Genomic DNA, 25,960 nt, shown 5'->3' on the forward strand with positions numbered 1-25,960 from the left:
TCTCTCTGAATCACTGAGAAATGGCCGCAATGGGCGCACAATTAAAACAAAAATACCTAGCAGATGCGGGAAATAGAAAGGGGTAGCGGAAGGAGACTGAGAAAATACTTTTAAAAAGGTTGGGAGACGAAAAAAGTTCATTTTCCTCTCTGTATTTTACGGGGCGGCCTACAACGACGGCAAGTTTTACATCAAATGTGAACGAGAGTTTAACTTCGTTCACACTAAAAACTCAAAATGTCCATTTATCGTTTCATCAAAGCGACTCAGGATAAGAATTATCTCAATCTTATCCTTTGCAAATAAAACTAAAAATCCAAGAAATAGTATAATTTATTCCAAAATTACATGCTTTGTACATGCAAAAAATGTCTTAAGTTATACTTAAGGCAACTAAACTTTGCTGTTAGGTTATTCTTCATTTGTCAATCATAACTTGCTGTTCAACAACGTCTCGGATAGTACAGCACCTCTTCCAGACCTCTATTTTCATAGGTCCCCTAGTACTGTAGCTCCCATTGTTTTCTGCGGGGGATCCTTTGTTCCCAACCAAAGACCTATTGTTTCGTTCTCCAATCACAGACCTCGTCTGGATAGCTACTGTCTTTCCTCAACAACTGGCACTACTCTTCTTGGCTGGCATGCACTTCATCAAATTGCTTTGTGAGATATTTTTTCCCGTGAGATGTTTAACACCCCACGAACAATTATTTTTCATTGTATATAATTGATATTCATGTCTAAAATCGTTGTGTGGCTGACTTTCGCAGTTGTTCGACCAATCACAGCTTCCCAGTCCGATATGAATTGCATCTGCTTGGTTTTTCATTGGATCTTTCCACACCAAGAAATGTCTTATCGAATATGTGCACATATTCACAAGGCAGCGCGATGTTTGATCACGTATTGGCCGGGAAGTTCGGAAATCCAACAAAACAAGGGGGAAATGTCAACAACAACGGAAAACTCGTCAGGAATCGAACCAGGATGATAGTTTTCTCCAGTGACATCCTGAACACCGTTCATCGTGAACACTCGTCCATAATATGGCAAGAAAGTCCTTCCCTATTACTTGATAACAAGTCAGCCATCCTCCACAATTGAAAGTGATTTTATTTCCGCCAGTTTTTGTTGAAGTTGTTGTTGGCAATCTTCTTCTGAAAGTTCTCCCTTTTTCCAGGCCAGTTTGTTTGTGAGGTCTGAAAGGACTTCTGACGCTTGACTGTAATAACTTGCCTACAACAAACAATCACAAGATAAAATTGAGCCCAGATTTTCTGTTTGTTAGCTGCCTTTTTAAAGGTCACCAATTCCTTAGAAAGGCGAAACCAGGTATTTTTGAGCGGCCCAATACAACAGATTTTAAAAGAAATGTCTTATAGTTGTACTTTCTCTCACAGTTAACAGTATTTTCTACGAAATTTAATTGCATACACTTTTACACTTCGTTTTTGCAACCAAGGTTGCAAATAATTTCGGTATCACCTTGGAAACATTTTCTCTCGCGGATGCTGATAAATAATGTTTCTTTAATGTCTCTATCGTGCTAGGCCTAATGCTTTAAGTCGTGTAGAAATCACCAGGATTTGTGATAAATTTGAGCCGGCTTACCCCAGATCGGATCATGGCTTCAAATGACGGCTCAAAATAGTCTATTCTTCCCTCTATTAGCTGCGGCAAATCCTGAAATAGATAAGATATGCAATTTTTAAGTATTAAACTGGTGCACATACATGAATTTTGCTTTTCAAGGTTCATCTTGACCAACGAAAACTGATTGACTAAACAGATAGAAAGAAGACACACACAACCAAACGAATATTAAACATGACAGCTAGAGAAGCCCCATCATTGTCTCGATTAAATCAGGGGCACCCAACAACAGGTTTCTCTCAAATCCTTTGAGACGCAATTTTAGGCCTTCTAGCTCCTTCTGGAGTGCCTCTAAAGCTTTGTAGGTTCATTTCAGGCCGCGCTATAATATTTTTATCTGTTCGGTCATTCTAGGGGAACTTGAGTCTTTTCGAAATTACTGGGCCATTTTTGTCCATTTCTCGAAAACCTTAGGTCTTATTTCCTTTCCGAAAATTTTAGCTGACCTTTCTTCAGTACCTGAAACCAAACTTTTATTAATCCGAAAACGCTAGGCCTTATAGTTCCCGTATCACGAAAGCTCGAGGTGAAAATTCCCTTCAGAAAATTGTAGGAGATTAAGGGCCTTCCGAACAGATAATTTACCGAAACGATCCGTTGGGTGCCCCTGATTAAATATTATTCCTGTTGAAAACCGTTGGGTAACCGTACCTCTAACATGACAGCATTCTGTCTCTCGTAATCCAGTTTTGCAACTGCCAGTGCTTGATTATTCTACATAGACAAAGTAAAAACGGCATGTAAGCTCTGCAAGCTAAGCTCTTTTACCACACCCCACCGTCGTTAATTTATTACCATTTATGATACCAGGCCCAACGTAAATATCATTCGTGATGAAAAAATGTTTGTGATTGACGTGTCAGAGTAATAATACTTTAAGATGTATACAAAGAACATTAAACTTGAAAACGCCAAAAAAAAAAAAAAAAAAAAGAAGCAGGCAGAAAAGAAAAAATGGCTTTAGTGAGCGAAAAGGGAAACATTTCACGAGGATGTCCAAACAGACTTTGAAATAACTCTTTTAGGATTTGAGCTTAGAAAAATTGTGTTTTTAGATTGAGTTTAATTTCACTTTGTACATGCTTAACAAAATCAATAAGAAAGGCATGTGAGGATATATCTAATTTTCTGTTTTCCATCACACTCACCCAAAAGAAAGAACTAAATCTTAATGTACTTCGTCCAAACTAAAATCTTGAGAATATTTATCTTACCGCATCCAATTTCGCTTGATTCTGTGGAGTTCTTTCCCTTTCTTGCAATTTTAACACTTTAGCTTGGTATTTCTGGTAATCCTTCAGAAAAGAAATTAAAGAAACAAAAAAGAACAATGAAAGTTTCTTCGACTATTAGTACCCACTGTTTAAGTTTGTCCAACAATTAGTGGATGCTTCTACTGGAATGATATTCCCACATCTATTCGTAAAAAGCGAACTAGAAAATTATTTTAAATAGCACTTTACCACTTTCATTTTTCTCAGTATTCATCACTGCCACACGGACATTTGTAACATCTATACTACTTTAGTGTTTCCTCGTTTCCTCTCTTTTATCGTCATTCTTTTATCTTAGGAGAAAAAATGTAATCTAATTCAAAAGGGCATATAAGTAGTATAACTATATCTTGCCCTTCTCCATTTCTTTCGTATTATAAATTATAAACTGTTTAAATTTTCACATGAAGTAGAGAAAAAAAATGTTTAAGTTGTGTACCTGAAGCGCTTGGTCTCTTCTTTTTATTGCTGCATTCACACTAGGAAACACACCACTAAACCTGGATATATAAAACATAACAGCTGAATTACTTCATTGCATGTGGACCAATCCTATGAACAACAAGGTCTTAAAACGTAGTTGGATTGATGCAAACTCAGTTGCATTTGGATCAGTTTTTTTTAGAAAACTTTATCAAGCTGATGCTTGCCTGTACAAAATTTGAAACTTGTGAAGTGCCTTACAAGTTGACAGCAAAATCTGCTTGTGCCAGATGACTAGGAGAATGGCCGGGTCTCTTCATTGATCAACCCTAAGCTACATATAAACAGAGCTGCACACAACAGTCTGTCACCATCAAACCTTAATGCTGATTGGGTACACGTCTGGACAGCTGTCCTTGATACCAGTGGCTTCCATTTTGTACACAAATAAAACAATGTAACTTCAGTGTCTTGCTTTTTCAGAGCAAACAAACAAAATTGCCAGCAGCCCGTGTATATATTGGCACAGGAAAAAGAACATATCTACTGACTACATCACATACAGTTAACACAGTACATCACGCATTACTTTTTCATGGGTTCTGTTACAGTCTTCTGGTTTCTAATTGCCTGTAAAATGAAGAATGACAGTATTTGAGAATAAAATTGGCATTTTAACCCAAACGCAACAATTATATCAAAATATATCTTCTCCTGACTGTTCCGCTAATATTTGTTATGGTACTAAGTAGAAGAATCTTCCTTTAAACACCAGGGCATTTTATCTTTAAATTTAGCAATCTTTTCTTTTATGTCATTACCTGTAGGGACAAATTAGATTTACTATTTACGTTAAAAAGTTTAACTACCAAAGGTGCAAAAGAAACAGTTGCTTGTTCATATTTGTTATATTATTGTTGTTATCAAATTTAGCAGCCTTTTATGCTCTGTCATTACTTTTGGAGAGCCGCTACTTTTAGGTCGCTGGAATGCGTGATGTATTTGACCAAGCTATCTTGGCAGAACCTTGACAAATGTGCAAACACTTACAGGTACATTCTCTACTAACAGGCATCACCCGTAGACCTTATTCATAAATGGCGGCTGATAAATTATTCTTTTATTTTCATGGAAATTTGTCTTACTAACCTTGTTAGCATGTGCAAAATTGAATTTTTACTCCAAAATGAGGTTAGTAGGGCTAATCAACACACAATTGTATAAAAAGAATAATAAATGAGCTGCCATTTATGAATTAAAGTATTTTTTTACAATTGAACTCAGAGAGATCACTCCTTCTCAGGAAGTTCCATTGAAGACCGCAATAGCTTCTCTCTCCCTCACCATCTTGGAAGATGGAGGGTCCAGGATTTACTGCATTACGGGGTTTGGTGTTAATTTGGGGTAGATGTTAGTTTGGGTTAAGTTCACAATAACGAATCTTATAATTAAAAAAGTAAGCTGACATGTTTACAGTACACTCACCAAGTCTTGTCTTAATTCATCTAGCCTCTCAACACAAGCTGCACATTCTTGAAGCTGCCAGGGCAATATGACAAACAAAAAGGTTGATGCACCTAGACATACATGTAGCACTTTAAGCAGGGCTCAATTCTTAATAATTACTTTGAATTCTTACTTACAGGCTCCCTGAACAAGTCATCCTGTGAAACTGGACTTGCTGCAAGATCCTGATAAATCCGAAGCTCAGCTTTTGACAGGGCTAAGTAAATGAGATGAGTTTTTTAATTTCTGAGAATTGTTAGGAATCGTTACATCTAGATGTTCTAGGAAATTTAACATCTAGCAAGAATTTAAATCATAACATCCCACAAAGTACAATTCTTCTTAATTTTTATCATTTTTGCAAGTACATCTAGGCAAGTGTCATTAACTTTAAGTAGCCCATTCCCTATATAGTACGGTGACCTATAGTAGATAGTTGTTAAGGTTTGCATGTAGAATATCCCTGGCTGATAACTGGCATCATAGTTGATCGCAGCTTGGAAAGTAAGTAAAATGTTCATCAAATGCATGAGTTTTCAAAAGTCATAGTTCAATTCCTCACCTGACAGAGCATCTCCATATTTTTTGGTGTCTTTGTAAATCTTCTTGGTTGCTCCTTCCAGCCTAATAAATTTTCCAAATAATGAAAGTTATATTAGTGAATTTGAATCCAGCACAACCAGGGCTGATGCACAACCTCCCTTTCCCCACCAAGGTAAACTGAACAAAAGTTTTATGTTCTGATAAATTTTGCAGCCCGGTCTATGGTTTCAACATTTTTCGATAACAAATGGCATGCACATTAATATAATATAATTGTCCAACCTATGGTTTTACGTGAGTGCTATTAATAATATGATGTCACAAGTTGACTCACAAACATTTGGTACTTTGTGAGTGAAAGGCCAACAGTCTTACTATCTTGTATGAGTCTCAAATCTACCACTCACCAACTCTTTGATGAAAGCCTGAAAAGGCCAGTTGTTGGTGACATCTATATCCACTGATCAGAAAATGATTGCAACTCTTAAAATCAGCATGCAGCCACCATTATTGTTATAATTCATGTATTTGTTGCATGGTTATAAAAGTTATTAATAGAGCCTTTGGACTTACTGGTTAAATCTTGCCACTTCCCTCTCAAATTCTCTATCTCCCTGAAAGATACATAATCAAATTTATTTATTAATTATTTATTAAAGAACTTCACAAAAAGGAAAAAGGTTTGAATGAACACTTTCAAAAAATATCTTTGCCTAACCCCACGGAAGGTCAATGAGAGGGAAGGGCAGGGGGACTCCAAGCCAAAATGTTTACAAGAAAGTATGAAGCTCAACTTCAATTTCCAGAGAGATCGGGGCCAGGTGCTCAAATCAAACAAGGGTGGGGAGTAAGTTAGGATTAATTTTCTTCAACAATATACAATGCAAAACACAAATAAACAGCTCCTTAAGTTGCTGGACTGGAATACCTACGGTTAAATAAAGAAATAAAGTTAATGTTTCATCGGGACCCAACATCCAAACAAGGACATTTTTTAGAATTATAATAGTTTTATAAACGTTGAAAAATGATTCAATGGCAGTGGAGAGTTCTCCTCACAATCTTTCAATTGAATGATGGGTGACTTTAATCATTTAAATATCTAGGAATTGATTTACAGGTTTGTTAAGGTACGTTAGAACCACATAAACTGAGCCCCAGTTTTACTCTGGAAATAAAAAGGTTTAGAGTTTAGTGTGAAGAAACACTGTGGCATTTAAAACAAGTAAGTCACACAACAAACAAGCTAAATTTTGAAGCAAAGCAATGATTCCACATGTCCCTATCTCCCTAACTCAAATCTTGAGATGTTTCATTGTTAATTAAACTAAAAGGGGGAGATCAGAACTTAAAATTATTTTTTGGGTATTATTATAACTTAAGGCCTCGTTCACTTGATATCATACTATGTACAAGAGAAGACAATCTTTTAGAGGGGCACTGTCACGGCGATTTTACTATATTTTCGTCACAATGGCTCAAATATTTGACAAAGAACCTTTTTCTAACATAAAATTGCTGTTAGAGCACTGGGAAGGAAATATCAAGGGATTTATCTAGTAGGGAAGAACAAACTATAAGCAGTTTTTGATAACTTCTCTACAATACACAGGAGGAACTTGAAAAAAATTGTAATTTTTTCAAGTTGCAATCCATTTCCATCCTAGCCGTCCCCAGCCAAAGATAATAATTATTTAATACTAGTTTCTGTGCATTATTAGGGTTATTGTTAATAAAACTGAACTATTATTTTGAAGATTCCACCGATTCAAATATGTTTTTTTGCTATATTTCAAGTAAGTTGAATTATTGTAACACAAAAAATTGGTGACACTGCCTCTTGAAGCTACACAAGCTAAAATACAGTATACTCTTATATACAATGTATCTAAAAATAATAACAACAACAGCTTAAAATGAGAGAATCCTGAATCTTACCCAGAGAGTATTGTATTTTCTTCTTACTTTTGATCTCTTTCCAAGACAGCCAAACATGATACTTGCTGATGGAAACAGTATTTTCCAAAACTAAATCAAGTTTGAAACTTGCCTAACACTTTACATTGATATACAATCTCAGACCTAGTGACTGAAATTTATCACACAATGTGAATTCAAATCAAGGATTTTGCAATCATGATATAAGAAGTGAAGTTCAGTGTGGAGCACTCTTTAAAATTGCTTTTGCGTGTAGCTATGCTCAAACACAAGAATAAAATTATGGCTGAGTTAAATTGAAAACTTTTAGTGAACTTGAAAATTAAAGCTCTTAGCTAGTTAGGCCCCAATCAATAATTAACAGGGTTGATGTTTTCATAAACAGATGTCTTGAGGAGAAGATATTTTAACCATACAACTTACTTTAATTTCTTTACCCTACCACTAAAATAGTCTCATAAAACACAGAAAACTTCATGTAACCTTAAACCACAATTAAATTAATATCTAAAATGGGTAAAACCTAGCTTTTTGCAAGCATAAACCCATATCAACTTTGAAAAAGTGAGGAATAGTTTTATCAACTTAAGAAATGCAAATTAAACATTATCAAGGATAGTGAAAATACTTGCACATATTTTGAAAACAAAATAATAATCACAGCACTGTTTTTCAAAATGATAAATATTTTCAATTGGAAAACTTACAATAGCAATAAACTACTGAAAACAAACAGTCTGCATCTCTACTTAAATTCTTCACAGTAGAATATTATTGCAGGAAAGTACAACATTATAATATGCGCAAAATTTGCTGAAACAGTCAACTGCTGAGACTTAATTAATATGCAAATTATCAACTTAGAGAATTATCTTAAAGTGAAAAACCAAATAAAATGAAACTGGTAACATCAGTCCACTTAAAACTATGATCTTCTGACCCTAACATTTTTACTCTTAGATTTGGTCAGTATCTTTATTTACTTATAATTAACTCAAAACCTCAAAAACATCTGAAGGGATTGATATGTTTGACAGCAAAACCCGCAAAATTCTTTAAGTGTTATCCATCATAACTTAGAGTTGAGCCATAGCTAGTCATTGTTGTCATAGAAACCCCTTATTATACCCAGTGCTAAATAGGGTGGGATTTGAACATTGCCAATCATTGCTATTCTTCCGAATAGAAATTTTGACCAGAATGTAATTTTCAATTATCTTTGAAGTTTTTTTTTTCAGTAGTGAGATTCTGATGGGAATTTTTTTTTACTGGAGGGGGAGGGGATTATGGGCAACATAGAAAATGATTAACAAATACAAACACACAGTATATTATCTGATCAAAGTACATACCAGTCTCCTTTTTTAGTTAATGTATTATCTAACCAAAACCCAGAAGGGGGTACTTGAACTTACATGTATAAAATATTTGGACCCCATTTTAGAAGGGCTTTCTAATTGAAAAACCCTTCCATACCCAGTTCTGGAAATGTACCATTTTGTTATACTCCCTTCTACATGAGGTAGAATATACCATATATAACATGCTGGGTGCAGCAGATAGCTTGCAAATATAATGATTTAAGAAACATATTTCAAATTCTCTATAAACTATAAACTATTCTCTATAAACTACAACTAAATATATTCTTTACCAAGGCCCAAAGATCTGGAATTCCCTTCCTGTTACAATCACTTCTCTGACAAGTTTTCCCAACTTTAATTATAAACTGCTAGAGTTTTTAATAAAATAATCACACCAAATTGGCAAAGCTGCACACTTGTTGCACAAACTATATAAGCATATATTTTTACGCGGGATGCCCCGAAGGGACATGCCGTGTCTAAAAACGGGGCGATTTCTTTTTTTTTTTTTCTTCCTCGTAGCCAAAAATCTGTACATTAATTTATTCATTAAACTCACCCCTCGCATACTCGGGGTGTATTGTTCTAATTGTCTTCAACAACAGCAGGCCAATCAAAATCCATTCTTGTCGCTTACATCGCGAGGGAGGGGACCCACTCACCCCTACCTGTGTGATGTCAACGCATCATTTGATCTATTTATTAAAAATGGATTAAATTTGGCGCAGTATTGTTAACATGTTGTGGACTCAAGTGTCCCATTTTCAAACGGAAAATTTCGCCATTTTGAAAGAAATAACTTCTAAGAAGCACTCAACATTTAAAACGGTGGAAATTGGTGAGTTCCTGGCGAAGGAATCGTGCTTTGTTTGAAAGTCTTAGACCATGACGCAAGACTGAAAAGAGGTCATTGAGGAGCTTACGTTATTGTGATGGAATTTCACAAATTTCCGGCAAAAGTCTGAGTCGCGTAACACAAGGGAAACAACGTAACGCGATCGTCGTGACTCAAACTATTCCATTAGCAAGGATAGTTTTATCAATCGGCGAAGCATACAGTTGGAATAAATGAAGCAGCCCCAGCATCACGCGTAATGCCAGTATAGCAGGCATCTTGTTTAAGTACGAGGTGGCCTCAACTATAAGCCTGGTGGTTTCTAGAGGTCACCTCGCCATACATTAACCACTCAATAAATAATTATTGTAAATATATTGGAAAGAAAGGCAAATAAACTTCAAACTTCAAACAAGCTAAGTTAAATCACTACTGATATTTTGCAGCTTCCCATGTGTACAGTATTAAACCTCATAATTTCAAAGAAACACCTCAGGTACTATATGTGTGTACCACATTCTAAATCAGGAGTCCAAAACTTATGACCTCCTGTAGACTTTAATCCAAAATGGCTACTATTAGTAATATTATTTGGTGCTACTTAAAGTACCCTTTCCTGCCTAGTTCTCTAGCTAAAAACTCAAAAGAATATTTTACCTTGAACGAGGCAAGAAAGAAGGGCTAATTTGAATGCAAACAAAAGAATATTAAAATGGAAACCATTTTGGAATAAGGTTTATAGGGTGAAATAATTATGAGGGATTACCACTCCCCCCCCTCCCCCCACCCACTCTAACCCAGGACTAGAATAAGAAAGAAAATGTTGAGAAGGAGAGAGTAGCACGGGGTGTATGTGTTATGATCATGCACCAGTGTGAGCAACATCTAGCACATTATCTTCATCTTTTAGAATCTAATAGCTAAACTTGTGTTAGAAAAAAAAATTTTATGTTCCTTTGTATAATTTCTAATACAAATGGTCAGGACAAAGGCAAAAATTATATTTGACACAAATTTCCATGAATGGATCTTCCATCATTGACAATTTGGATTTTATAACAAGTCAATTTCAGACATATTTTAAATATTAAAATTATGTAAGCCTTATTTTAACAGCTGTGAATTTCAGACTTAGCTTGCTAAATCCATTTATATATATTGTGTAAACTGACGATGCCCGATACCCTGATCCTACATATATAAGTTTTTCTTTCTGCTAAGATAGCCCATGCATACGACTCAAGTAAACTAAAAGAAGTAAAGCTTACGCTAGCTGAAGTTTTGATTCAAGCTCCAATTAAAATGTAAGGCTAAGAGGGGCAGAATTCAAATCATATTGTTAATGTAACACCGCAGGCGGATTTCTACTCACTGTTTGCTTCAGAGAGGGCTTTGCTTTCTTGAAAGGGTTCCTATTGTTTAAAGCAAAATTACAGACAGTATGACAACTTATTTTTACAAAACGACATCTGCATTACAATCAAACATGGCACTGCATTACAACAAACATGGCTGAAATTATGACTTCCCGCAGTTTGAAAGTAATTTAAACAAAGTTTTAACTTAAGCCAGCTTGTTATGAATTTCCATAACATATTTTAAACTACTACACCTATGCTGTGCTTACCAACTCATTGTTGAAAGTGCAGTAATTTGTATGGGAAACCCTACAAAATAAAATTTCCGTTTGTTTTCTCCATCGGAGAAATAGCAATCGTGTTTCGTGACAAATCGTAAGTCTTCGCAAATCTCCGATGCTTATACGAATAGCGAGTTATCGTCTGTATATCCATATTAGGAAGTTGTCGGTTCGCGCCTTTGGGAAGATGTCACATGGGAGCTGAAGATGACTCCATGTTGAAGATGAAGGTCGAGCGTTCATCGCGTGGCCGTGGTGGGAAAAGGGGTGCACATGGTGGTCGACGCGACTTATTGGTAACTGTACCTAACGTAGAAAGTGGAGAATCTCGTCTCAAGCCGCCAGTGAATTCAACTCAACGGCGAAAGATCGTACTCAGCCAAAATAAAACTGGTAACCGGATGATTTTCCAGCTCTAGCTCTAGCTCTGTGAACTCTCTCCCTTCTTGGTGGTGTTCAAAAACTGGACTTTTCAAGGTGACTCTAGCTTACCGATTGTATTTTTTATCCTAGAATCCAATGATTTGAAGAAAGTAACTGTTAAGTCGCTGGATGAAATCAAACGTGAGAAAGAGCAGCGCCAGAAGGAGTCGGCCACAACCTCCACAACATCTTCGGCTACTACTCCAGCTCCTGCGTCCCAGATTCTGAATGGCACCACTCCAGAGGGTGCTGGCAAGGATCTAAGCAATATAGGTAAGACAATTATAAGACATGTTTAATTATTTTGATCTTGAACGTTTTTTTTAAAATATTGGCCTTTATTATGAGCTTTATATATATGCCGGTTGATTTTGTTGTGTGCAGTCGCAGCCCAGCTGCAGGAATAGGTTAACTTTCTTGTTTTCAACCGTTTTAATGCCTGCCCACAATAAGTGAACGTAGTACATACAGATGAAATTGCAAGTTCAAGCTAGAGAATTGTTAGCAAAAGAGCATTTTATGTAATTGGTGGAAAATGGAAGAATTTCTTAATTTATTGCTGCACGTGCAAAACCACACAGTGGTTGTTTGTTTATACTCTCTGCGGCTTGAGTGAAATTGACATTGTTATAATTTCTTTGTGGAAATATAAATCGTTCGCAAAGTCGTAAATTGCCTTTTCCATAGTGATTAGCCTTGTACTGGTTCAGGCTCATTCGATTTTATATCCAAGCTCCTTCCAGTAGATCGACTTCAACAGCAGTTTATGACGGCATTACCATACAATGTAATTGTTTGTTTCTGAAGGGGTTTGGGAAAAAGTGGGCTGATTATGAGGAGGAATCGTGTTGGCACTAATTTCTTTTGTGTAGGGGATGGATTTTGAGTTACCTGAGCTGTGGTTTACTTAGGTGAACTTGTGTGGCTTCACAACCCAGTATTCACTGCTGTAGAAACGAGCAGATAAACTGCACCCCTCATAAATTCGAAATGTAACATCCATGGGAAATGTGTGGCACTAAGATGCAAGCATCGGAGCATGTCTGAAAAATATCATATTGAAGGCCAGTCCAGGGCAAGAATTCCACCATATCTTTTCTGTCTCAAATGCATTTTTGTGGGAGAGGGTTTATGATATGACACTGGTGTACGTATGAGAATTGTGTGGATAGGTAGATGTAGGTGGTATGCAGAGTTTTAAACTCTGTTTTGCCTTCCTGGAAAAACATTGTAAAATGATGAAATGGTTATTGTTATGGTATATTTATTTGTCAAAGCCACTGTTTCCTAACCCATGGCAACAATATTGAAAATATTTATTTTTGATGTGGTGTATTTTGCCAGATCATTCCAGTAAACCATTGAAGGACAGTGGACAAGGCAGTCTTCATGGTTCTGTTGTAGCAACACATGCAAAGCCAACGCCTGTGACAAATGTTAGCCTTGCAAAAGCAAAGTTGCCACTTAAAACCTTCACAATTCCTCTCAAACCATTAGACAGATCTTCCAACCGCAAGATCTTTCATGTCAAACCACAACAGACTGTATTGATTTCAAGGTATGTCTGAGTATGTATTTAGCAGATTTTTGCTGGATTATCAAAAACTAATAGTGTTCTCTTTATCAGGCAAAACATGCACCTTGTATGTTGGCACTTTGAGAATGTTGGCAAAATGATACATTCACATAACAAGCCTTTAAGATGGTATGATAATTGTGGCAATTCTTTCTGTAGCCTCCTTTTTAACTCGTGAATGCGCGTAGCGCAATGAACGAGTTATAGCGATAGGTGACTTTTGACTTGGTCAGGCGGTCGGTTTTGTCGTTAACTTTCGGGCGTGCGCAGTGAATGAGTTTTAAATTCAATTAGTGGAAAAAAACACGCGAACATTTATTGTTCACGGCGCATCAGGAAATTCTTATTCAATATGTAGAGAATAATTTGACGATCATTCAGTGCAAGAATGGAGATTTTTCGTTCAATCTGAGCAAAGTTACAAGTTTTTTTTAGTTTTTCAGAAAGTCCGGGGTCGTAAACTCAATTAGTGAAAAAAAAACGTGAAAATTTTTTTTCACGACGCGTCAAAATTCTCTCATTCATTCTGTAGAGTATAATTTGACAATCATTTTAGTGTAAGAATTGAGAGTTTTCGTTGAATCTGAGCAAAGTTATAGGTTTTTTCGTTTTTTTCTACAAAGTGCAGTTTCTTTTAAGAATTAAAAATAATTTAATTTAGAAATAATTTAATTAAAAATAATTTAATTTGTCAGTGTTCACGCGAAAGTGGAACGTGCCATGTCACGCATCATTGACGTCGTAAACAAAATTATGCAAATGAACACTTTAAGATCTTGTCAGCTTTCATAGAGGTTTCAAAGAGAAAAAATGTTTCATTTTCGAAATTTACAACTGGTAATTTATGGGAAAGCAAAAGGACGCGGTCGATAAATAATTCTTATTTAGCAAGAGCTTGTCATACTTCATTATTTTTACTTGACGATTGCGTGGACTGAACTCCAAAGGAAAAATTTCACGCATTTATGTCGGGCATGAAATGTAATGCGATACTTTGTTGAACATATTTCCCTTTGTGAGATCGGCTTGCCCTACAGTAATTTTGTAATTTTAATTCCCAAAAAAACTTCACTTGCCGGGCAAGTGATGGTCAGAATCCACTAGCCCGATCGCAAAATCCAGTAGCCCCGGACTATCGGGGACACGAATTTGCATGACGTAGCTGCACATGGCGTGCTTCTATGAACTTTGAAAAAAAAAAAAAAGTCACATGATTTTTTTTTAATCGGCGCATCAAAATAATCTTATTAAATCTGTAGAGAACAGTTTGACAATCATTTTTATAGTACAAGAATAGTTATTTTTCGTTACATAATCGGGCAAAGATATAATTTCTTTTAGCTTTCAAGGAAGTTTCCGCAGCCGTCTAAATTTCAATTACTATGTGTCATCTGCATTCACGAGTTGGCTCACAGGAGCCTTTGATTGGCTCTTGAAATAGACAACCACATGTTTAAATAAATTTATTATTATTATTATTATTATTATTATTATTATTATTATTATTATTAGTATTAGTATTATTATTATCATCATCATCGACATCATCATTATTTCACACAATTGGTAAAATTTACATTTCGTATGTGTGCCTCTTCAGTTCATCAGAGCCACCTGAGGTGTCCATGGATTTGGATAGCCAATTGCCAGAACAGGACTTTGATTATTCTGATGTCGATGATGACGACAGTGACATTGAAGATGAAGTTGATGAAGATTCCCTGCTGCGAGATCATGAAGAAATTGAAGTGCAGAATGACTCCGAAAGCATGAGGTCTCATAATTGCCAAGACAGCAATGTTTTGAGCATTAATGACGATGGGCTATCTGGTTATACAGATAATTCGTTTAGTGATGAGCCGGAGGATGATGAAATTTCTCTGCATCCTGATGACTACTCACTTTTTGATGAAGAAGATGAGCCTACGGGAAATACTGACCGATTGCGTCCAAGGTTAGTGCAGTTGTTAACCCATTACGCACTGTGCCGGCCAAAACCGGCTGTGATTTCACACATGATCGTGTTTGGGTCCTGCCTCCCCTAGAAGGGACTTTTTTGTCCCCTATTGTTCTTATTGTCTTCAGAAAGGACTGACCAATCAGAATCCACTTACTGCGCATATTTTTATAGGTCTTATGGAGACCTAGACAAAAAAGCTTTTTGTCTACACAAAGTCGTGTTAAATTTCAGTTTTTGTTGGCTCGTGGGCCACGCGGCTAATTTTTTAGTCGCCAATTTTCGCCTTTTCCGAAGGAAAACACATTTTTGAAATGGTAAATTGAAAGAAGAAATACTAAGGAATAATCAACAGTTTTGATAGCGGAAATCTGAGAAATAACGGGGAAGAAATTGTGCTTCAAGTACAAATTGTTGTTTTATCCAGGCAACGAGCGAGCGGACATCTCAAATAATTATTCAGGCCAAGGACTTTCTGCAAAATTTTTGAGTACTTCTGGGAATTCAACAGCCAAAAAATTTCAGGTTTGATTGTGAATTTTTCTACTGAAATACTATTCTAATTGCTCGATTCTTTGTATTCTGATCAGTTTTTGCAAAATTTTTGAAAAACGTGCCCTGAACGGGTCAATAAATTCGTTTCAAAATGGACTTGTAGTTCCTTCAAATTGCTTGCGCGTCTCTTGTCTCGCATTAAGAATTATACGCATTTCTTTCTTAGGCGTAAACAAAGACTTTTCTGAATACATTTTTCATTTAGGAAAGCTGTTTGTGTGTTTTTCTTTCTATTTTCTTTGACGAAACGTGACAACTGCATAATCTTGCGTAAACAAACACATGCCCTCGACGGATCAAATTTCACCCATGTGACACAAGGATCAAATTTCATCGAAATTTCTGAAATTTTTACTTAAAAGTTTGTTTTTTGGAAAATTTTTGATTGGCAACTAGTTTATTTTATTCCATAATTAGTAATTTAAACTATTTTCGATCAAAGGGGTGTTGTTTTTTTTGCCCTGTAAGTTCTGTATTTTTACTGCACATGGGGTAGGAAATAACCACTTTGCCAATTTTGCAGAATTTTGGAAAACCTCTGGAAACGGCTGGTGCTTAATCTGTTAAACTATGAAAGGCATCTGAGCATTATGAGTGGCCTGCATCGTCAGCGGCCAATAGTTTGCTAGGACAGGCTTCTCAAAGGAACAGTCCTCCCTATGACATTTTCCCTGACAGTCACATTGTACACTGATTGTTTTACATGCACATGAATTTGCATACCTCAAAACCAAAATAAACCTTTACATTAACATTACACAATGTTGTCACAGTAACTTGGCTTTAAACATTGATAATACTTGCTTTTCATCATTGAAAAAAATTCTTATTAATATCAGTGCATACTGAAACATTTTTGCCCCTACAAACTACTCATTTATGTTTTGAAGTGAGCCACAAAGCCCTTTTGAAACTGTGAAGCTGTTGTTTACATGTATTTTGATTTGGGAATTTTGCAGACTATTTGTGCTAATCTAACCCTCTAAAGAACAACACACAAACTACACATTACATATAATGTAAATGGCAAGGTTTTTTTCTGCAGTTTATTCTTACAGTATAATTTAAAAGTGAAAGTTAAAAAATCAAGGTGAATTCTCCAATTTGTAATGCATAGTGTATTATGTAATTATGACATTTAATTGCTTTTTTTTTTGTAGTTTGTTGATACGCTTTTTCTCTTCAAGTAACTAACTAACAGATGATACTGCAATTTCTTGTAGATCACTGGGTAGGCGATCAACAAGTGAACCAAGGGATTTGAGAGCAAAACTGAGTGACCAGCCAAAACAGCCCCCTGATAGTCCACTGACAAAAATTGGTGAGGAAACGTGTCTTGAAAGCAAAGAAGCTACAAGTCAGGAGAAGGACAAGGCAAAGGTCAATGAAAAAAGTGACAATGTTCGACGGAGATCAGATAACAGGGAAAGAGATCCGAGAAATTCTTCTCGTAGGGAAGCAAGGAAAGATCGGGATGAAAGACCTGGAAGAAGAAATGCCAAACGTACCAGGGGAAGGAGGAATGGTGGAGCACAATATGGAAGCGACATTTCCAGAAGAGGCGGTCATAGTTCAAGGCAAGGCCAAAGGAAAGGAAGTGGATCTAATGTTGCCCCAAATGGTATGGGTTTGGTACCTCATTTTCCTGCTGGTGATGGTCTCCTGTCACTCCCTGGAACACATGGGGTGGATTTGATGACCCTACAAGCAGCTAGGATGTTGAATATGGCAAAAATTCAGAATAATATCAAAGCAACAGTGGAGATGTTGACTAATCCACCCCCAGTTCCTGGTGAGATAGTAACTAAGTTTCAGGAAAGCTTAAGACAACCTTCTGCAACGTATGAGCCTCAGGAAACTCTGAGCAAGCTTGGTATTGGTGGTCAGCAACCAGCGAAAAGACAGCAAAGCAGCCCAAAAAGTGGTAAAAATATAAGACCACTGATGGATTTTTCAATATTCAGAGCACCTGCTGCCACACCTGCACCAGCTCCAGCACCAGCACCGGCTCCAATACCTTCCCAACAAGGGAGGAGCAAGAGTGTTCCAAAGTGGTTACAGAAAACATTAGAAGATCCCAATGGGGATCAGTTTCACCAAGCAAGTGCTGGGGATGTAGTCTTTCCAGTTGAAACAAATGAAGCAGATCAACCTGCAACCTTGTCACCTAAGGGCAGATGTATAGGATTAGAAAGGGCTGGCTCTCAAAGTGATGTGAATAGCAGACCAATCCCACATTCGCCCATCACAAACAGTGACTTTAACATGCAGGCGTCAGTAAGCAAAAGAAAAAGTCCTTTCCATAGTGAAGGAAAGACACATGGAGGCAAGGTTGTGGTTGGAACAAGCCCTGAAGGACTGCCTCAGCCAAACCAGGCGAGAGAGTGGAAAGCATTCCCCAGGCCATTATGTGCTTCCCAGCTGCAAACAGGAGAATGTATGATGAGCCATTGCCAATACTGGCATTTGCAAAGAGATGAATTAGAAGAGGTACATCAGAAAAATAAACTTAAAAGTTTTTTTTTATGGTGAATTCATACTGTGGACTAACTCTTGTTTTCCTCCAATTGTTTAGCAGTACCAAAGATCACAACAGTCATTACATGGCAGGTTTGTGGCCAATTGCTGAACTTATTAGTGGTAACATTTGTTGGTCATTTTGTTTGTTCAGTAATGTTTGACAGTGGTCTGGTAATAAGAACTGAAATATTAAGATTCTTTTCTGTTTCTTGCCTACTGTATACTTGCATGTATGTGATAAGGTTGCAAGAAGTTTTTCAGGGTAGTTTTTATTTTACACTGACAATAGTTAGACTGCCCATGACTCAGGCCAATGAACAGTAAGATAATGGTTTTGGCAACTACTGCACATTCAAACTAGATGAAGTACTGGAAGTCCTGGTTTCAAGCCATTCTATCTGGCAGTTAGTTACACGTAGTTTTAATAGGGTTAAATGTAATTTAACTTAGTTAAGGACTTGGAGCAAGTTGCTCCCTGGTGGTGTGGTGTTAGCGTTTATTGGCGTACAGTTTGGGCACTGGTGGCACATAAGCGTTTGGGCGTTTGTTGTTACATTACTGTGTGGGCCTGGGTCAGGTTTGCGGGCAGTTGCATGGCCAGCGGTATCCTCTTGCAGTTTAGGCGTGCTCCTTTGCACGTGCTCGGAATTTTACTCTACTCAGCGTTTTTCGTGGCATGGTTAGTTTATCGCGTTTTGTTGGGCTTTTCTCTCCCTTCCTTCCCTCCCTGTAGTGTTAGGTTGTTATTGTTTGGGATTGGTGTTAGTGTTGGGGGTTGGCTAGGGTTAGGGTTAGTTCTTTGTCTTATATACTTATTATTTTTCCACTGAGCTTCTAGTCTCAGTGTGACGGGTGCTAGGGTTGGGGCGGGGTTGTGGGCAGGGCTCGTGGCTGGGTTGTGGGTAGGGCAGGAGTATAGGGTGTTCTACCTACCTGGGTTTGGTTTGGCAGTACCAGCCCCTGGCTCCTGGGCACACAACCTCCAATTGTGACATAGACGTTAATGGGAAGTTTTCAGTCTTCAAGGCTGCATTTATAATGCGTAACTGGCTTTAACAATGACAACTGCCTTGAAAGTGGTTACAAAATCCGAAACGACAAAAAGATGACAGTTATTCAAGACTTTCTCAGTTTATAACTACCTAGCTATAGTTGTGAACAAACCAGCTTTGTCAAGGCTTAATGACAGTCCTCTGCCATGATTCACCTGCTACATTTGTGGGTAAATATGATGTACATGTACAGTACCACTCAAAAGTAAGTTACCACAGTCTTGTGAGACGAGAGTCTCGTCTTGCCTCGGGAGACAAGACTCTTGTCTTGGGAGACGAGACAACCTTCTAGCGAGTCTCTTAAAAGTGTAAGTACAAAGCTTCATCCTCTTGCAAGGTTGAACGTGAGCCTTAAAAGGGACAAAAATCATTTCATGTTTCGATCAAAGATTATGTAAATTTCAAGAAAAACCCATTGCGGACTTCAATGGATGTTATAAAACCTGGTAACATGCTACAGTGCAGTGAATGTTGTTTGCGAATGTTCATTTACTTTTAAACTACTGTTTAACTGATTTCCTTTGTAAAGCCGTTTTAACTTTGATCAACCGATTGTTTCAACCAAGCCGAGGTGTCTACAAAACTGTATGTTTGCACGCACACAAAAAAATCGAAAGTTTCTTGCTTCCAAAAGCAAATGTATTGTTAATCTGAATAAAAATTTTTGGTTGGAAAAGCTTTTATTATTATTGTTATTATTATTATTATTATTATTATTATTCTGGAGGCTTTTTACTTCGTAGTTGTGTTTAGGAAGCACTGCTGTGTGAACACACTAATCTGCATAAGCGGGGAAATTTGATATCCAAGCACTTGGTTTTCATGAAAATGCGACTGACACTTGACTGCTCACGTGTTCGATTGGGAATTTTACTGTTGCAACTTTCATTTTCAAGGTTATATCTTGATACATGACCATAATTATTTTAAAGCAGATTATTTTTAACTATTCCATTGTAAAAAGAAGTGAATTTAGAATTGGCTGATGTTCTAACATTTTGCTGTTTTACAGACTGACACGTTCGAGTTTATATTGGGGCAAGTGTAAAAATAGTTCAAGTTATTTGCCCAAGTTTGAGCTAGTTGATACAGAAGAGTGGGGTCAGATCCAGGGGAAATATAATTTTGCTTGAGTTAGCGAAGAGTACGAGTTCGCGCAATCAAAACAAAACAGCTTCAGCATTCGGAACAGACAAACTGAATCGGTGACAAGAAATTATTTAACAAGAGTTCATTTCAACTAGCGCAGGTCTTGGTTTGTCACAGGATATTCCAAAATTTCCGCGCCAGTGACTCTTGCAAGATGAGACTCTTGTCTCTCGAGAAACGAGACGCGACTGGTAACTTACTTTTGGGCAGTACTGTACATGGTAGTGTTTTGAAATAATTATAGTTTAACGCTGTGTTACGATGAAACTTGTGTGTTTTAATATACTGTAGCCAAGAGCACTTTGGAGAAAACCAAGCATGGGAACAACCAACTGTTTTGCAGCCACAAAAGAAAGGTACCTTTAGTTTTTTATTGACCATTTGTTTCCCAACAATACCAAAAGACAAATTATTATTTGAAAATCACGCATTATTAGCTCAGAGTATTATTACTTATTCCAGATGTACATTAAAGATTGTCCTTTTTTTACTCATGGTCAGTCTCATTCCACAGTAAGGACAAAATCACGTGGTCTCAACATCTCTAATCTTGTAGTCTCAAAATGAAACTGGACTTGCAGTGAATGGATTTCAAACTCAGTCACCTCAAATCACCTGAGATTAAAATTTTTGTGGAAATGTATTTTATCCTTTATTAGTTACATGTATGCTTTAAACTTAAGGAAAGTTAGTCTCCAGAGATATAAGCAGTACTGTGGTTCAAAATTCATCTACTGCATGTTTAATGTTAATATGATTAAGGTTTTCGAAATTGCAAAGCAGAAATACATCAGGGAATGAAATGGACTTGTTTTGAATCTGTCTTGTTGGCATGATCTGTAGATTTGAAGTATTATCACTAGGAACAGTGTTGTTAATGCAGTAGTGAGAGCACTCACATCCCACTAATTTATCCTTGAATCCCAAACTTCCTTTTGAAGTTTATCCTCTCTATCTACAGAAACTACATGTGTACAAAAATATCACTGAGATATGGATGTAGAGGATTGTTAAAACTTTTTTTTTTTTTTTTTGGTACAGTCAAAGTAACAAATTTAATTTACATTTTTCTTTTTTGCATTGAAGCTGGAATGTACAATCTTTCCCTTCTTTTTAGCAGATGTCCCTGAAGTGTCATATGATTTAGTCAATGCACTGCTTAAGGACAATAAATTGGGTAAGAATCTTGATGATTCCTTTAAGTACTTACCTAGAAAACAGTATCAATGTTGACATGTTAGTTTTTTTTATACAAAAATGCCAAATAATACATTTCATTCAGAATGTGTTCCCTGCCCTTGGTTGTTGTGATAATTCTGCACCATATCGCCTCAGATGGCAAAAGAACAAAATCAAATTGATTTTCAGAATGTGTAGTTCCAGAAAATATCCATACCCCCACCACGGAGGGAATTTCACATACAGCTGTAGGACCCCCCCACCCCCCAGGATTTTCCATTTTCGAGGTATTTTTTTAACCCCCCACCCCTTCGGAAATTCGTCAAATACAGAATACACCCCCACCCCCCGCTGGAAAAGTTTTATTTCAAAAGAACGCCTCAACAATCACTTTGATGTGAACATTTCAGAAATATCAAGAACTGCCTACACGAGGAGAAAATATGCGTTATCGAAGAGCGCGCGCGCTGTTCAATTTCACCGGTAGAGTTTGCCAAAAAGCTCTTGATACTGAAATAATTGTTGTGTTTTATATTTACCTGTGGTCATTGACATCAAACTTTACCGTTTAGCTTCGCTGAAGATTTTAAATCTAAATTGTTAGAATAAGTCCGGCAATGCAAAAATGTATTTTCATTTAATTTGCATATGTCATGTTTACGTTCCTATGCAAATTTGTAGGAGATCAAAAGGATTTGATTATCGCTTTAGTTCTACTCAATCGATATTTCTCATGGTAATCATTCAGTCTAGTTATTTTAGTATGGGACAAAATATGCATTAGCAGGACAGGGAGACAAATTGACCTTTCAGATCATAACTTGAAACCGCAGACGAAATGGAGCCGCAAAACGAAATTAGCATGTTCACGTTCTTATGCAAATTTTGTATGAGATCAATAACGCATCGAAATAATGTCGAATTGGCTCTATTTTGTTGAATTTTGGCATAGAAATTAAGTTAGTAGTTTTGGACTTTGAGTTGGAATACTTTGGACAAAATAAAATTTAACACGGGTCAGTTTTGACAAACCAGTTATAATTGACTGCGGGAATTGACCTTTGCCCGTAACTTTACACAACATACAAAAATAACAACAAATATTTCAATGCTTTATGTAAAATTGGGGCTTTCACTTTATAGCCATACAAAAGTTTCCCTTTTAAACATTGATACAGATATTTCAATTGTTGCCAGTGAACAATATTTTTCTACGCAAGAAAGTTTCACAAACAACAGTTTTATAATAACTGAGTCACGCAACGCAGACATAGATTTCTTGTCTCACTTGGACTACTTCGCTTAGAAAGGCTTTTCGGAGAAGGGAAACGTGTTTTTAATGTAACAAGGGTTTCTTTAAAACAGTTAAACAAAGTAATGTCTTCAAGAAACATCTACGAGTTGGCTAAATTGGTAAGTTACTATTTTATACAACTATGTCTGACATGAACGTGAAGTTGACCCTCTGGAAGCTTATCCAACCATTCACCCCTCCTCCCCTCTGGAATTTCCTGAGCCATTGACCCCCCCCCCCCCCCCACCCTCTGGAATTTCCAATTCCCTCCGTGGTGGGGGTATGGATATTTTCTGGAACCACACAATAACTATGGCTAGTGTTGCTACAGGAGAGTGCTGCTCCACAGAATCTGTTCAAATTATTTTTCTTAAACTAAATTATTTTCTTTTTAATTAAACGATTCCAATCAGACACTTAAAACTGTTAAAACTACCTTGTTCAAAATGGTAAACAGCACACATGTACATGTACGGCTCAATACCTTTCATTTGAGTGGTCACACCTACTTGGCTTTCATGTGGGCTTACCCTACTGATATGAAGTATTTGTCAAAAGCAACGTAGTCTCTGGCTCAAATTCAAACTCAAATAATAGAATCAACCTCAATCTGCAAAATGGTTTTATTCTTTCTGTTTTGACTTCATCCAATATACTTTCTTGTAATTCAAACCTGTTTTTAGGTGTTGCATGGCAAATGATTGAGAAACTTGGCAGGATGAACCACCCTCCGGATTTGAGCATTCTTCAGCACATTCTTTACTTATGCAGTAAACATTTGCAAGACCCTGATATTGCTGCTCAGGTGAGAGTGAAACTCAGTTGATGTTCTCCCTTTCTTTCTTCCTGACTGATTTCTTTTGTGTACAAAACTAAATCAACTCAAGTGGAGCAATCGTGGTTGTCAACAAAAACAAAATCAGTCAAGTGTTGGTTCCTCTTGTGTATCCGGTCACTTGAATTTAAAGCAAAACAATTAATAAAATTATTTCTTGTTTATGTAGCACTTTGCTCCAAAACCAAAATTTGATACATAACTAGGTTTCCTGTACGATAACCAACTCTTTTCTGCCAAAATAGAGCTTATCTAGAGATATTTTGATTTCAAGGGAAAAAGGCACTTACAATGGTCTTGTGTGAAACGCGTCGATAACAAAAAAGCGTGGCCAATCAAGATGCCAATTAAGAGAAACTGATGGTACTTGCATCAAAACAATAACCCTTCATGGACTATTAACCCATTAACAGCCGAGGCGCCCAAAACCGCCCGAGATTCTGGCACGCTCGCGCTAGGTTCCTGCCTCCCCTAAAAGGGATAATTTTGTCCTCTATTGTTCTAATTGTCTCTGGAAAAGACTGACCAATCAGAATCTACCGTCTGCGTATATATTTTTAGGTCTTAGGGGGGTCTAGACACAAAAAGGTTTTTGTCTTCCGAAAAATATCCGATTTCAGCCATCATGGCGGGCCACGCGCTTCAGGCTTAGATATTCAAGACGCCAATTTTGCGTTTTCGGAAGGAAAACACACCTTTTCCTGCCTTGACTAGCTTTAGCTATTTGCGGGTAGGTATATAACTAGCTTGTAACTGTCTGTTTTAATAAAGTGTTGTTGTTGTAATTTGCCTCATTAACATTTATATCATTTTCTTTAATTCGCAGGTTGCCTGCAAGGCATTTGATATGATTGGTGGAATGGTTATACATCACAACCGTCACTCCTATGAAACTCTGATCAAGACATTGTGCCATTCTGGACAATACATAAGGTGTTGTATATGACCTAGTGATGTAACTACCAGTTTCTTTCTCTAAAACCAGCATTTCCAATTTCCATTTCCATCAAGCATACATGTATAGATGCAGTAATAAAGATGAGGACCTCTCTGTATATATATAACCTGTTGGTGGGGGAGCTTTCCTGTTATCATTACTTACCAACTGCAACCTACGATGATTCGAGGTTCAAGAAAACGGCTAATCGATATTACGTTAATGTATTTTCAAACTTATGCATTCAGTTATATTCAATGCGTCTGAACTCAATGTCTGAATTCACATGGTTTTCAGAAACATCTGGACGAATTTAATTCCACAAACAGTTTCATACATGGCTTTGCTGATGAATTTAATTTCTTGTATTAACTTCGTCTGCATTATATTCGACTGAAATGTGACGTATGAACTAGGCCTAAGTCTACATGCATCTGTATCCCAGGCGAGCTTTTAAGAGCAGTAGGTCCAAGAATGAATTTTGTGCTGTTTTGGTACATGTATGTAATAACTGTACTATCTTGCCTTCACCAGAGCATATGAAATGCTTGATGTCATGAAAAAGAACAATCATGCACCAACATATGAAGTGTTTCTGGATTTGATTCAAGCGTCAGCAAAAGACCCTGACTGGTAATGTGACCTAATTATTGCTATACACAGCAGTAGAAATCTTAAGTGTTTGTCAAAAACTGAAAAGTAAAGATTGTAGTCGATCGGACAAAAAAGTATTTTTTTCTCTTGGTATGACTGTTGACATGTAGAAGAAAGGTGCACCCATGTACCTGTTTTAACCTCAGTGCGATTTGAACCTGTGACCTTCGAATCAGATCACTGTTGCTCTAACCAACTGAGCAGGATGCCAGCAGGGAGCAGGCCATGCAAATTTAGGTCACAACATTTGGAATATTCTAGTGTTTTAAAAGTGTTGTCACTGCATTTGAGTCATCATTACGGCTTCATCAAATTAATGCAGTAAAGAGTATCTGGGTAGTACAAATGTAGTACCATTCTTGCTATTTTTTTTCGCAGGGCTTTCAATCTTTTGGGTGAAATCAAGCAGGCAGGAGTGTTCAAGTCGAAGTAAGTTCTGAATGTGCTACTTGTAAACTAAACTTAGTGGTATTTTTTTTTTGTGAAACAGTACATCCTTGTTGTACTTGATGTTGTTTTAGCCTTTTTAAATTGGATATAAAGTTTCTCTGTGTTGAACATTTCTTATGGATCACAGTTTTTTTTAAGTACTGGTTTTTTTTCTTTACCATTCGCTTTGGCTCCAAGTGTTGCATAAAAGTGTTGTTAGCTGAC

The 25,960-nt window shown here is 36.9% G+C and overlaps 2 protein-coding genes across 8 annotated transcripts in view; one reads left to right on the forward strand and one right to left on the reverse strand.

Annotated features, from left to right (window-relative positions):
* Positions 1–315: 315 nt before the first annotated feature.
* Positions 316–11,280, reverse strand: LOC146464815 (bridging integrator 3-like). 2 transcript variants are annotated; one of them, XM_085129508.1, is made up of 12 exons: positions 11,164–11,280; positions 10,909–10,948; positions 5,973–6,013; positions 5,419–5,480; positions 4,994–5,073; positions 4,836–4,889; positions 3,940–3,980; positions 3,367–3,427; positions 2,868–2,948; positions 2,305–2,367; positions 1,612–1,683; positions 316–1,236 (listed from the first exon to the last, which is right to left on the reverse strand). In XM_085129508.1, exons 1-12 carry the CDS (start codon positions 11,169–11,171, stop codon positions 1,084–1,086), a joined length of 756 nt encoding a protein of 251 aa, XP_084985634.1. In that variant the 5' UTR covers positions 11,172–11,280; the 3' UTR covers positions 316–1,083. The 2 variants fall into 2 exon arrangements, with proteins under 2 accessions (XP_084985634.1, XP_084985635.1); XM_085129509.1 differs by lacking the exons at positions 10,909–10,948; positions 11,164–11,280 and adding an exon at positions 7,338–7,409.
* A 68-nt stretch (positions 11,281–11,348) lies between these two features.
* LOC146464816 (uncharacterized) overlaps positions 11,349–25,960 on the forward strand; it is a 34,428-nt gene continuing 19,816 nt past the window's right edge. For 3 of the 6 annotated variants that reach the window (XM_085129502.1, XM_085129501.1, XM_085129506.1), the window contains exons 1-12: positions 11,349–11,568; positions 11,689–11,871; positions 12,943–13,156; positions 14,775–15,128; positions 16,910–18,176; positions 18,262–18,296; positions 20,699–20,763; positions 21,525–21,584; positions 23,564–23,685; positions 24,542–24,648; positions 25,187–25,285; positions 25,685–25,735. In XM_085129502.1, coding sequence (XP_084985628.1) covers positions 11,370–11,568; positions 11,689–11,871; positions 12,943–13,156; positions 14,775–15,128; positions 16,910–18,176; positions 18,262–18,296; positions 20,699–20,763; positions 21,525–21,584; positions 23,564–23,685; positions 24,542–24,648; positions 25,187–25,285; positions 25,685–25,735 — 2,756 coding nt within the window. In that variant the 5' untranslated portion in view covers positions 11,349–11,369. The remainder of the gene's footprint in view (positions 11,569–11,688; positions 11,872–12,942; positions 13,157–14,774; positions 15,129–16,909; positions 18,177–18,261; positions 18,297–20,698; positions 20,764–21,524; positions 21,585–23,563; positions 23,686–24,541; positions 24,649–25,186; positions 25,286–25,684; positions 25,736–25,960) is intronic. The other 3 variants (XM_085129504.1, XM_085129500.1, XM_085129503.1) reach the window with 3 other exon arrangements.

Source organism: Pavona decussata, unplaced genomic scaffold (assembly GCF_977016875.1).
Source record: "Pavona decussata unplaced genomic scaffold, jaPavDecu1.1 SCAFFOLD_161, whole genome shotgun sequence".
Taxonomy (NCBI): domain Eukaryota; kingdom Metazoa; phylum Cnidaria; class Anthozoa; order Scleractinia; family Agariciidae; genus Pavona; species Pavona decussata.